At 39.9% G+C, this 13,014-nt stretch overlaps 2 protein-coding genes across 2 annotated transcripts; one reads left to right on the top strand and one right to left on the bottom strand.

Annotated features, from left to right (window-relative positions):
• Nucleotides 1-2,073, top strand: gadd45gb.1 (growth arrest and DNA-damage-inducible, gamma b, tandem duplicate 1). Its single transcript, XM_088355710.1, has 3 exons — nucleotides 1-220; nucleotides 297-504; nucleotides 1,308-2,073. Exons 1-3 carry the CDS (start codon nucleotides 78-80, stop codon nucleotides 1,419-1,421), a joined length of 465 nt encoding a protein of 154 aa, XP_088211836.1. The 5' UTR covers nucleotides 1-77; the 3' UTR covers nucleotides 1,422-2,073.
• A 3,793-nt stretch (nucleotides 2,074-5,866) lies between these two features.
• nim1kb (NIM1 serine/threonine protein kinase) lies at nucleotides 5,867-12,030 on the bottom strand. The gene is made up of 4 exons (XM_088319890.1): nucleotides 11,799-12,030; nucleotides 11,134-11,419; nucleotides 9,399-9,667; nucleotides 5,867-8,061 (listed from the first exon to the last, which is right to left on the bottom strand). The coding sequence occupies exons 2-4, from the start codon at nucleotides 11,405-11,407 to the stop codon at nucleotides 7,291-7,293; spliced, it is 1,314 nt and encodes a 437-aa protein (XP_088176016.1). The 5' UTR covers nucleotides 11,408-11,419; nucleotides 11,799-12,030; the 3' UTR covers nucleotides 5,867-7,290.
• Nucleotides 12,031-13,014: the final 984 nt, after the last annotated feature.

The raw sequence follows: 13,014 nt of genomic DNA, 5'->3' as shown, positions 1-13,014 counted from the left end.
TCACTACTCTTTCTGCGGATTTACTCCACACAACATTCTCCTTTCTACTTTTGAGGAAACTTTTCATCCTATTCATCATGACTCTGGAACAAGTGTTGAGCCAAGAATCTAGCGAGCGTGCGCAATGCACCGGCAAAGCCTTGGAGGAGGTTCTCGTTGCAGCTTTGGACAATGACTCTCTCACTGTGGGAGTCTACGAGAGCGCAAAAGTGATGAATCTGTAAGTACCTAAAATAAGGAAGATTTGAGAGTGTGTTTGGCGACTGTTTACTCATTTTACTTGATTTTGTCAACAGTGATCCGGATAGTGTGTCCTTCTGCGTGCTGGCGGTGGACGAGGATTTCGATTGTGATGTGGCTCTGCAGATCCACTTCACACTCATCCAGTCTTTCTGTTTTGATAACGACATCAGCATCGTCCGTGTGAGCGATAAAAATCGATTGGCTGAAATCGTTGCCGGCGATTCGAAGCAGCTCGAGGATGCTCACTGCGTCCTTATCACGGTATGTACAGCCAATCAAGTAATGTCAAATAAAAACACCGATCTCTCGGTCTTGCTCAGTAGCGATAGGTACCCTGGTGGAACTTTTAATAGTGATTTGTGGTGAGCTTTGTGTCTAGTGAGCCAAAGTCACATATACACATAAAAGAACCTACATATTATTCAGAAAAAATAGAAACATGTTTTATTGTCTTACCTAAACTTACAAATGAAGGCAATGTGCTGCTTCTTTTAAACAAAAGCAACAATAACAATATTGAAAATAAATCCATACAGTGAGGAAAAAATACTGGATAACTTGAAAGCATGTGAATTAACTTATCGATATTGGTTGTAGGGCTATTATCATATTAGAAATCTGTGGACAGTGAGGCCACTATGGTACCGACAAATGTGACAAACTTATTATGTAGCATGTACTAATTAATTGGTTATTTAAAGAAAATGAGACTAATTAAATGAATCTGACTGCACATCACTGATTCCTATCCATATTCATAACCAAAACAAAAATAATCCGTCAAAATCTTTTTTTTTTAGCAATTAAATTGGGAATTTAATTAAAAATATTTTGCTTTTTGTCACTTTTGGTCACTTCGAGTCTCCTTGTGCTTTGTAGCACTCTTTAGCGGTTGCAATACTCCATACAGAGACATATAGTGGTCAAATAACGTACATTGTCCCCTTAAGTAAATTTGTAATGACACAAATGTAGTCACGAATGGTTATGGCAGAATTTAAAAGAAGGTATACGTGATAAAAAGAAAGATTGCTAATCACATGTGTCCTCTTTTCTTTAAACAGAACCCATCTGAGGGTGCTTGGGAAGACCCCTCCCTGGAAAAGCTGCACTTGTTCTGCGAGGAGAGCCGACTCCAGAACGACTGGGTCCCCGAGATCACCCTTCCAGGGCGCTGATTTCCCATCGGGCTCCTCTCTGTGAATTCAAGAAACGCTCATCCTGACAGGATGAAGCTGTCTCTGCTCATCCCTGGATACTCCTGAGGAGGATTCCCAATCCAGGCCTTCCGGGGCCCCGGGCCCCGGCCCATCGTCGCCTCTTGTCCCGTGCATACCAAGATGACTCTCATTCTTTGTGTGAATGAGGTTTGGTATGCCTCAAGAGCGACGCCATCGACCCTCATTCTTTGTGCGGATGAGGTTTGGAGAGGAAGGAGAAGCGGCGTGTGTACTACGAGGCACTCGCACGCTCATCCAAGCACGCGCAGAAGGAGAAGAAGCGGTGCTGAAGGAGAGGAATCGCCAACGAAAAGAGACTTTTTGATGGCGGCCTCTCGGCTGTGCAACATGTCAGCAGTTGCGGTCGGCGAAAGTCTTTCCCACTTTCCAGAATTGTCTTAATTCTCTAAAGGTTTCACTTTAGAAGTTTAAAAATGACAAAAAAGAAAGCTAATTATAAAAAAAAACAGGCATGTTGTCTAAAGGTTTCACTTCAGACAATGGCTGGATTAAATTTATACTAAAAATTGTACTTTTTGACTTCAGAAAAAAATATATATGAAATGGAAAAATCACAAGTGGAAAATCTTAATAAACACTTCTTAAATTATCAATGAATTCTGTGTGTTTTGTTTTTTGAGCTGAAAACCAAGAAAGACAAAAGTTTACATCTCAGACAATTTGAAAGGAGTCTGCTGGGTCTTTAAAGGGACACTGTGTAATATACGACCACTAGATGTTGCTGTATTGTGTAATCCAACCAAAATTAATGCTAGAAAGAACAATGATGAATACAAACTACTTGGACTCATGGTGGCCATTCCCTTCTCTCTTTTTCATTCTTCTTTTTATTTACCCTTCTCTTTTCTTTCTTTGTCTTTTGTTAATGCATTTTTCTTATTTTTTAATTTATATTTTCTTTCTTTTATTTATTCCATACACAAAATAAGCTTAAAATACATTGACCTTTCTAATGATCAACAACTATATCAGCAATAAATTAATCAATAATCAGCTTCGGCTTGTACTTAAAGGGACAGTGTGTATTACACAGTGCCTCCCAGCGGTAAAAACAATGTTTAAAAATTAATATTGATTTAAATAATTAGCAATAATACATCAACTATCAGATAGATGAGCATTTTTCAAAATACTTAGGTACGTAGGTTGATAAATTTCTATTTATTTAACATTACATGGATGTCATAATCTGTCCTTTTCTTGGTGAAAGGCTGAGCAAAAAATAATGAAGAAAATGGGGCTTTGTGGGCACTTTTGGTCTCTGTCGTCTGTATTCTTACCTGAGATTTTTATCACTCGTTTCTGGTTTAACAACAGAACACATTTAGTGGTCAAATGATGCACAATTCCCCTTTAACGTTCATAATTAAGCAAGTTTGAGACACCTGTTATAATGATCATTTAGCTTTAGTGTGTATTGTTTAAAGAAAGTTTAAAACTCAGCAAGTTTGAAAGGGGAGGGCTGTGGTGCGTCATCTGTTTACTTGACGCCCACCCCCCCAAGCCCCTGTTTGGCCCCTCATCTCATCTGCATGTGTAAAGCGTCAGACACAAAAGAGCGTCTCCCTCGCCCGTCAGCTCCATCGGACTGGACAGAGAGCCCCATTGTCTGTCCTGCAGATGTCTCTGCAGCCACGCCACGCCATCTGCCGCTCTTGCAGGAGAAGGGTGAGGGAGGGTATTTCGGGGTGACCGTGGCATTGCAGGGCACGATAGGGAGGAGCTGATCTTCCCCCGTTCTGAAAAAAAGTCTGTCTGGTTTGGACCGGTTGGGAGAAAAAAGCGTGCAGCATCTGGTGTCCTGCCAGCTGCTGCTGGGACTATTGTTTACTTGTAGGAACTTGGTGAATCTAAGGTAAACAGGACTAGTTCAAATGTTCCAGTGAAAGAACCACCTGCTCGATACATCATTTACGAAACTCACCAGCAGTGTTGGGACTAATTTCTTACAAAGGAAAGCAATTCTCAAATTAATTTGTGGTGTACCCTCAGTTGCAGACTTCCTCACCATACAAGTTACACCTGACGTTGTCCTTTTCTGTTGGAAAAAAATGTTTATTGTGCTGCGCTTCCTATTGTCTGCTGTTATTTTTAGCTTCTGGTCGGATATATTTGTCCCTTTCCAGTGTCTGGCAGGCAGGATGCAGCAGCAGGTCAGGTAGGGAGAGGTGCTTAAAGTGTGCCTGTCGGTTACACAGCCAGGCATAAATTTAGAGTGGCAAAGGGCGCTGGATGAGAAAGACAAGGGCTGCATTATCTTCATAGAGAAAATACACTCTAAGGAATTTGGTGGAGGAGAAAAGTATTGAACGCAGGACAATTGTATCGATCTGATCCAAGTACTAGGTTAGTATCGATAATATCAATATTTGGATCAAACCACCTAGCCCTACTAGCACCATCAGCAGAACGGTGGGCATGTTTATATTTACATAAAACGTCCAACTGAATACAGTTTTGGTGGGGCCATCTCAAGGACAGAGTACAAGAACACTGAATTTTTCTTTATGCAGATATACTCCCTACAGTATATACTAGCATCTAAGCAGAATTTGCATCTATAAAATAAAATACTGAAATCGGGAAGTCAGCTCATACGTGCATATTAGCGTGTGTAAGGAAAGGGGCAACAAACCAAACAAAAATCAATAGGGTATACGTAAGCGCAGATTTTACGGTTAAAGTCTGCTGAACTCTAATGTTATTATTGGTTATGTTATTTTTGCAATACACCATGCCTGGAAAAAAACATGTCTTGGACAGTACCCTGGAAAGGGAGAAGGAAATATTGGAGCGTTTTGAACCCCAGAAATGAAATGGATATGGAGTGTCTCAGCTAAGCTCTCAAGATTGCACAAGCCAAAAAATATGAAGGCTTCATTGCTTCCACAAATTTACTCGTTTCCCTCGATTTGTTTTATTATGTGGCTACTTTAAAACAAATTTTAGGGGGTCGGCTTCTATGTGAGTATATACGGTAATTTGTAACTAGATAATTGCATTCAGGGTAATACACTACTTTTTGGTGTCTGTAATCAAGGGAGTAACTGAATTACTTTTTAAATAGGGTAACTAGTATCTCTAACTATCTACTTATTTCAGTAACACGCACAACACAGCTCACCAGGTGGTCAGCAGTTATAAGATGACCATGATTTGTCTCTAAATACTGTCATGCTTACAAATACTTATGAACTAATGGTCTTATTTACAAAGTTTAGTCATATAGTTCCTCTATTGAAGGAACACGGTGATTTCAATAGAACTATTGTCAATTAACAGAAACTTCTCGCTTATTAGCATTTTACAAAAGCCTGAAAATACTTTAAAGGGACACTGTCGACAAAGGCGAAATTGTGATTGGGGAATTCTGGCTTTTTTTCTGCTCGGTTCAGTAGTTTAAACATTTACTTCCTTCATTCGAATAAAGTTGAAAATCAAGCAACACGGAATCCCAGAAAAATTAACCACACATTACATTGAAAATTGAAAATATTTATTTTTCAGCTCAACAGCAAACTATGAACTACAAGAATAAACTTTAAATTTGATACGTAGAAAAATAATAACGATGACAGACATTATTACAGAGAATTAAAGAAATAATAAATTTAAATATTTATAGATCCAGAAAAATAAATAATAAAGTACGAAACAACTTACTTTTTTATGGAGTAATATCTTGAAGTATTGCGATTCACTTTACACGTTTCATTACTTTGTGGATTTTCATCGTGCAGTGTGCTCTGCATCTTGATCGGCTAACCAGTCACCCAGCCCCATTCTTGCCTGGGTCTGCCTGTGCGTCAATAACATTGGAGTATAAGTTGTACACAAACTTGAAAAAGCTTGATGAACCCACATTACATACGTGCAAATCATTTCTCCGAAAGACATCATGTCAACAAAAGTACCAAAAGGCAGATAAAGGTGCTTTCTAAAGCCAACAAAGTTGGACTTTTCGACATGTTCAAGTAAGGTTAAAGTATTTTTATGCCACATTTTTGTTCCCCAATAACGTCCAAATTATGGTGACAAACCATTTTCTGAAGTTGTCCTGAATTGATTTTTTTCGCCCTTTCCGGAATCACTAGTAAAATAAAGCAGCAAGATGACTTTAAAAATTCATATTTGACGGTACACAAGTCATTTGTTTAAAAAAAAAAAAACATAGTTTATAAAGTGCAGTACTTTTGTTTGTCGAACAAATGTGTTCAAGAGGGTATTTGATTAGTAAAAAAAATTAAAGTCCCGAGAAAAACAAGGGATTCCTGACTTACCAAAATGAAAGTCAACTCCACAGAATCCTTGGAAAAATGCATATTGACCAATCACAAGCATCTTCCAGAGAAAAAAAACATCACTAGGGGAGCCGGCTCTTGATTGGTAGGGATCCGGCTCCCGTCGTTCTCTTCAAAGAGCTGGCTCATAGAGCCTTTGTGTTTGTCAACAACACATCTCTACAGCGAATGAGCCGAAGAACCATAAACTCCGGACCACAGAGCACACCAGATTAAAAGCGCACGTGCTAATTAAACAAAAAAAACTTTGTTTTTGTACAAGCCGCACTTGATATAAGAAAAAACTCATTCCTGTCCATTTCTTACATAAATCAAAACAAAACGGGAAATGTCTAGTACAGAAAAATATCACATTGTGCCGCGGTTAGGACACTTGTTTGCGGCATAAACATATACGCAGGAGTGCAACAACATTCATCATTCATAGAGTACATGTTTGGAATATTTCTAAAACACAGTGTTGACTGACAGAATATTTTAGTAAGGCAGCTAGTGACTAACAATGTTATAATTTTCCTATCCGGCCAAAAACTGTGAAGTCGTACCAGGCTGTAGTAAGTTTGATAATTCTTAGCTCAATATTATTGCATACCCTTCCTTAGTTAGTACCTACATGTAGTAATAGCAAAACTTGGTCTCTTTATTAACTTGTCAAGGGATGGGAGAGCTTAAGACCAGTCGCATGGCTCAGTTTGTGTCCAGGCTACTGAGTTTTAGTCAGTAAAGTGCAAAGAGTTTTGTTTTGAGAATGTTTTGTCGCACTCCTGTGTAAATGTTAATGCAGATTTATTTAATTTCAACTCCTGCTAGTTGATTACGATTTAGAGCTGCAGAAAAAGTTGGCAAACTAGTGTCTCAGTTGCGCCACAATGTGTTACTTTTCTGTACTAAACATTTCCCTCCTGACAATTAAAATGTAAGCAATGGACGTGATGAGTTAATTTTTATCACTTGCAAGCAAAACGAGGGTGGTGATAATGTTTTTTTTTAATCTAAGATTGTATGTCTTTTTTTTTTTAATTTTGTGTGTCTGCCCGCCCAAGAAACTTGGGAAGGTGTTTAGACATGACCACCATATTCTACAGGTAGTCAGGTACATTAGTTACCCTGGATGTGATAAATACAAAAATTAAGCTTATTTAGTCCATTTGGGTTTGTTGACATTTTTTACCCACAAAGACATTCCCTTCTCCCAGGCCAGAATGGCATTGAATATCAACACCGTATTTTACAGGCAGTCAGGTGAAGATGTAAAAACGGCAAACAAAAAGCTCTTGGCATTGGCAAGGTAGGTCAATCTAGAGGTGAATGACCCTGCCAAAACCGGAAATGTCACCCAAAGATTTCGTGTCTCCACACGGGTGATGCTATAATGGCGCACAGCCATTCTAGTTATGGCTGTTAAAGCCTGCGGCTTGAAATTGTTCAAAAAGTTTGAGTTTCTTCCTTTAAACTGCACATGCAGCTTTTAATCAGGTGTGCTCTGTAGTCCGTAAATTACAGTATTATGAAAGAACGCACAGTTTGGAAGTGTGCCTGAGCCCCCTGTATGCTCGAAGTCCTTCCCGCTTGGGGTCCCTCACCATCCCTCGAACAACCGGCAGACTGTCGCAACCCCTCCTCCTTTGCGCTCGGTGCAGTAGGATCCGGTAAACCCCTGTAATCGGGCTGCAGCTGTCATTCAGTTGATTGTTCCGTAAGTGCGCTAGAGTGATCCCAAGTTTCTCCAGAGAACGCCTGACCTCCTCCAACTCCTCCTCCCTCACATGGTCCCGGTCCCTAGTTTTAGAATCCAACAGGCCTTGCAGAGGACTCGACGGTTCTGGAGATGCCAACGACCACGGGAACTCCACCGGCAGAAGCCAATCGCAGCCCAGCATCTGGTCAACTGCGTAACGCTCGACGGGATCCGCCTTCAAGATGCCTCTGAGGAGCCTCTGACAGGGACCGGGAATCCAAGGCGGGATGCTGTAGTCGCCCTGGAGAACGCAGCGCCTCAGCTTGCCCATAGTTTCGGCCCGGAACGGCATGGTGCCGCTCACCATAAAGAAAAGCAGGACCCCCATCGCCCACACGTCCACGGGGGGCCCGAGGTAGCTGTCGTCCCTGAAGAGCTCCGGGGCGGCATAAGGCGGAGAGCCGCAAAACGTGTCGAGCGTGTCGTTGCGATTTGAAATCTGTGTGCTGAATCCGAAGTCGGCCACCTTAACGCAGCCGCTGGCGGTGAACAGCACGTTTTCGGCCTTGAGGTCTCGGTGGATGATGTTTTTATTGTGCTGCAACGATTGAAGATAGAATATATCATCTAAAGAACCTCACTTGTATGGAGGAACGATCCTGCCATATGTAGAAATATATGTATATATACATGCCATATAACTTTTTTTAACAAAAAAGTGAATCGTGTTATACAGGACATCAATGCAATTTATTCACCATGCAGTTTGTGACAGTATTTTTTTAGCGTGTATTTTGTCGTGTATTTAGCCATTTATTCTGTAGTTACGATAAAAGTGTGCTGCATGTTGGTCGTCCATGCCTGGAGTAAAAAAAGACACTATCCAGAAATTGAGAAGGATATCTAAGATTGGTTTGAAGCCAGAACAGATATGGACTGGAGTGTCTTATCTAAATGTTCCTTAGCAAGAGATTGCACAAACCAAAAAATACGAAGGTTTCACTGCTTCTTCAGGGGGTGTTAACGTTTCCTTCTATTTATTTCATCATGTGGCTATTTTAAAGCAGTTTTAGGGGGTTGGCTTCAATGCGAGTATACTGTATATGGTAATTTGTAACTGGTCTGCATTTATGGTCTGCATTAATATACCGCTTTTCAAGTCAAAAAGGACCTCCCAAAGCGCTTTACAATGAGCTCCACACTTTTTCCCTTTTTACACACTAACTAAACGATAGCAGCGTCAGCCATGCAAGGCAACTACTTGCTATCGGGGGCGTTAGGGATTAAGTGTCTTGCCCAAGGACACATCAACATATAACACGGAGGAAATCGAACCTGAGACCTCTTGATCCCAAGACGGGCGCTTTACCTCCTGAGCTAATGCCGCCCCACTAGATACTGTAGTTACTTTCAGAGTAACACGCTACTTTTCGGTGTCAGTCATTTGAGGGGTAACTGAACAACTTTTTAAATGAAGTAACTAACTAGTAACTGTAACTAATTGCTAGTTTGCAGCAATAAGCTCTAGACTGTTAATCAATCATTTGGGATGACAGGGTTCCTACAGCTTAAAGCAGGTTAAATTTAGGACTTTTTAAGACTTTTTAATGACTTTTGAAGTCAAATTTGAAGCAGAGTCAACAAAAAGACAAAAAACAATTGAGAAAAAAGGTTTATTTCAATATTATTCAATTTTTTAAATTATTCAATTCATCTATTTTAAATTATTGAATGTTACAAAATCTTTTAAGTTTAAACAAATATAAATCTTATTAACACATTTTTTAAGACTTTCAATTATTAGATTTAAGACATTTTAATGCCAATTAAGCCCTTTTAAGAATAATGAATTCAATGCCTTTTAAGACATTTCAAGGATCCGCGGGAACCCAGGATGACTTCCAAGTAGTTTGGATTTTCATTGCATTGACTCACCATGAATTTAATGGCGGAGAGGATCTGTGAAAAAGTGACCTTGCTGGTGTTGTCTGAAAGTTTTCCTTCGTTGCAAATCTTGTTGTGAAGATCTCCCCCACCGGCGTACTCCAGCACCAAATGGAGGCGGCACGGCGTCTCCACCACTTCATAGAGGCGGATAACGTTTGGGTGCTGCATAGAGTTCATGCTGCTGACTTCCCTGGAGAGCAGCCGCTGGGCTTGGTTATCAAATCGGGTCTTGTCCAGGATCTTAAGGGCCACTTTGTCTGTAGGAGTCAAACAAAAATTGGTTTTGATTCGTCTTAGTTTCAGATTGCTTGTTGACAGGGCGGGTCAAATCAATCAATTACATTTTCATGAATTTGTAGGCTGTTTATTTATTATGTGTACTTACTCATTGAGTTTATTCCTAGCAAAATTACTTTAGTTTTAAGTGTTATTCTACATATTATACGACCAAAAATAAATATACTGTATATCTACGGTGCTTATACGACAAGAACATTTTGTGGCTAGGAAGGACTTCTAAAGTAAGAAAAACGATGCCTTACAAGTTTTGCCAATAGTGTGAGATTTTCCACAAGACAGAAAAAGCAGACAGAGAGTACACAACCCAGAAAATCACTGGTTGCTATCTACCCAGTTTGGAGGACATTACTGGCACCAACTGGCACGGTTGCCATGGCGCCCAATTGTCCCTGCCCAAGTGGCACCAGCTGCGGCTCGTTGACGGATTGTCTTCCCTTCTATTTAAGCCTGGTGCTCTCACTCACCCTTTGTGAGTCCGTCAACGAACCTCTGTGCCCGCAAGACGTGGGCTTTGACTCTGTCCGGTTTCTTGTTAGTATTTCCTGTCCGGTATTGCTCCCATCTGTTTTGCCCTGTTTAATATCAGTCTCCAGTTTCGTTCCTGTCTAGTTTGTCCTGTTTAATTTTGATATCCAGTTTTGATATAAATCCTGTCTGCACCGTCCTGTCCGGTATTGACCCCGTCTGTCTATCTGCTCATGCAATTGGTATCGATCTCGTCGGCCTCTGGCTTCCTGTCATTCCACGCCAGACTTCTGCCTTACGTCTTCCACCCAACGATCGCCGATTCACTGGCGTTTGGGTTAACATGCATGACTGCCCCATTTCCCGTAACATAAAGCTTGTGTGAGAAACGTCACGCATTTGGGTTCTCCCCCTGTTCCGGTTCTTGACAACAACATTATCAAGGACTCTTCTCATCTCGGGCCTCCCCTCTTTGACCTGTTGCTTTCTGCCTGGGCTGTCAGGTGTAAATTTGTAAAACGTTTTTTATTTTAAATATTATATATATATATATATATATATATATATATATATATATATATAATCGCAAGTCAGTGCTGTTTCTCGTTTTAGGCAAAAACGTGAAGAAAGAAATATCTTGCTAGTTGCATGGAAAAATGAGTAGTTAAATGAGTATCTTATTTAGCGACTTTTATGGGAAATCTTGTTGCAACTGGATGTTATTGCATTCCTTTTAACTGCACTATTGTTACATCTTTTCTTGCAGTATTTTTACAAGTACTACCTTGTAAATATTTTGCCCATTTATTTTTATATTCTATTTACCTTACTTTTCTTCTTTAAGTCTTTATTAGATGATAATCGTGGACCGCCACGTCTAATCAAAGTTCACTACGTTGTTATCAATGACAATAAAGACAATTCACATAACCAAACCAGTCTTTATATTTGGCATCACCTTTTGTCAAAGCGTGGAAGGCCAGTTTGACTCTGGAGAAGGTCCCGTGGCCAATCTCCCCTCGAACTTTATAAAACCCGATCCTGCGGCCAATGACCAGTTCCTTGATAATTCGATCATCCTTGTGCATGTCCATAGTGAGCTTCTGCAGTGGAGTGAGGCATAATGGTCCGTTTCCCTCGTCACCATCTTGTTCGGCATCTGAGCTGTCTGTTAGGCTGTAGAGGCTGTGGTGGAGTTTGGGGCTTGGCCCGTGCAATTGTCCTGCAGGCATTTTGAAGGATGCCTAAACCCACAAATACATCATGGACCATTAAATTTTCCGAAAAAGTACTAAATCTGCAGTTCGTCATTGGAAACATAACTGTTCTGTCCCACAGGAAGTTAAAGAGACAGTGTGTATTATTTAACGCCTCCTGGTAAAAAAACGAGGATAATTGAAAACAATAATATATATATATATATATATATATATATATATATATATATATATATATATATATATAAATAATATATATGTAATTTTTAACAAATGCATTTAACTGGTACCAACTTCACACTAATCAATGACAGCAAAGAAATCCCCAGCTTCAAAAAGGTTGGTGGCATCCTTGCATAGACCAAGCAATACAGACATATTGAAAAAATGTATGATTTATTCTTACCAATTTTCCAAGCGTCCAGTTGGAATCAATACACAGCGTTGCTTTCCATTCAGGGGAGTAAAACCAACTCAGAGTTTTAAGCCATCACTGCCTTCAAGTGCACTCCAGTTCGCGGAGTTTGAGGAGGAAGCTCTCAGGCCACACCTCTCACCTTCAACCATCATCCCTTTTCTTCATTCTAGGAAAAGCTCTGAGTCAGGACCAATAATCCTGGTTCCTTTACCTCTGCCCAGTTACTCTGAAAATGTTTCAATTAATTCACACTGAAAAAAGGGAGGAAAAATATCATCAATAATACTTGTTAACAGTCAAGAACGGATCCTTTTGGTTGACGTGGAGGAAAGTTGATCTGGTGCCAATTGATCTAATGTCTTTTGAGAGATGACGTGTTACGCAACCTTATTACACAATGTTCTCAGTGAGATTAGCACTTGGCTCCCTCTCAAGCGGTGTCTGAGTAGCACAGATAATGAGATTACAAAGCATCGTGTCAAACCTTCACCAGGGGGAGCTTCTCCATTCAGGTGTTTTAACACGGTGAGCAGCATGTGGAGTTCTTCAATCTCTGTCTGGTCAATTTGAAGCTTGTAGTACATTTCATTTCATTTAGATTTACTGTAAATTCTGGGCTAAAAGCTACTACTTTTTGCTACTTTTTAAATATTTTTTAAATGACTTATTCTTTTTTTGTAGTGGGAAAACCAGATTTCACAGCAAGAGTATAGCAATTAAACCAATGAATTGTTCACAGAGGTCCAATTAAATTCTATAATTAGTTACAACTTGCGTTGTAATAACTATCATTAACATGGAAAATACTACAAGATAAGCGTATGATGCTGCATTAAACTTAAAAGCCATCTCTTTGACAGTTGAAGAAGGAAATTGAAGTGCCGCCCGTAAACTTGGCATAAATGATTAAATGGTGAGAAGGCAGAGGTGTCAGCAGGAAGAAGTATGTATTCATATAATACATAACAGGAGCAAAAGGGTTTGACGTTACTTAATTCAATATAGACTGTGTACTCCAAAAATGTAAACTATTCACCCACAAGCTCTAAAATTACATTTGAATTGAAGAGCAGTGGAAGTTAGCAGTCAAAAACGCTTCTGTTGTCTTTCAGTATGACAAGAGTTTTTGTCAATTTGTTGGAGTTTCCTACAATCCTTGAGGAACGATGACAAGTGAATGCAATTTGGTAACTAAAATGACAAC

The sequence above is a fragment of the Urocampus carinirostris genome, chromosome 16, assembly GCF_059441175.1.
Source record: "Urocampus carinirostris isolate Australia breed hairy pipefish chromosome 16, RoL_Ucar_1.0, whole genome shotgun sequence".
Lineage (NCBI taxonomy): Eukaryota > Metazoa > Chordata > Actinopteri > Syngnathiformes > Syngnathidae > Urocampus > Urocampus carinirostris.
This window is presented reverse-complemented; position numbering and strand designations above follow the sequence as displayed.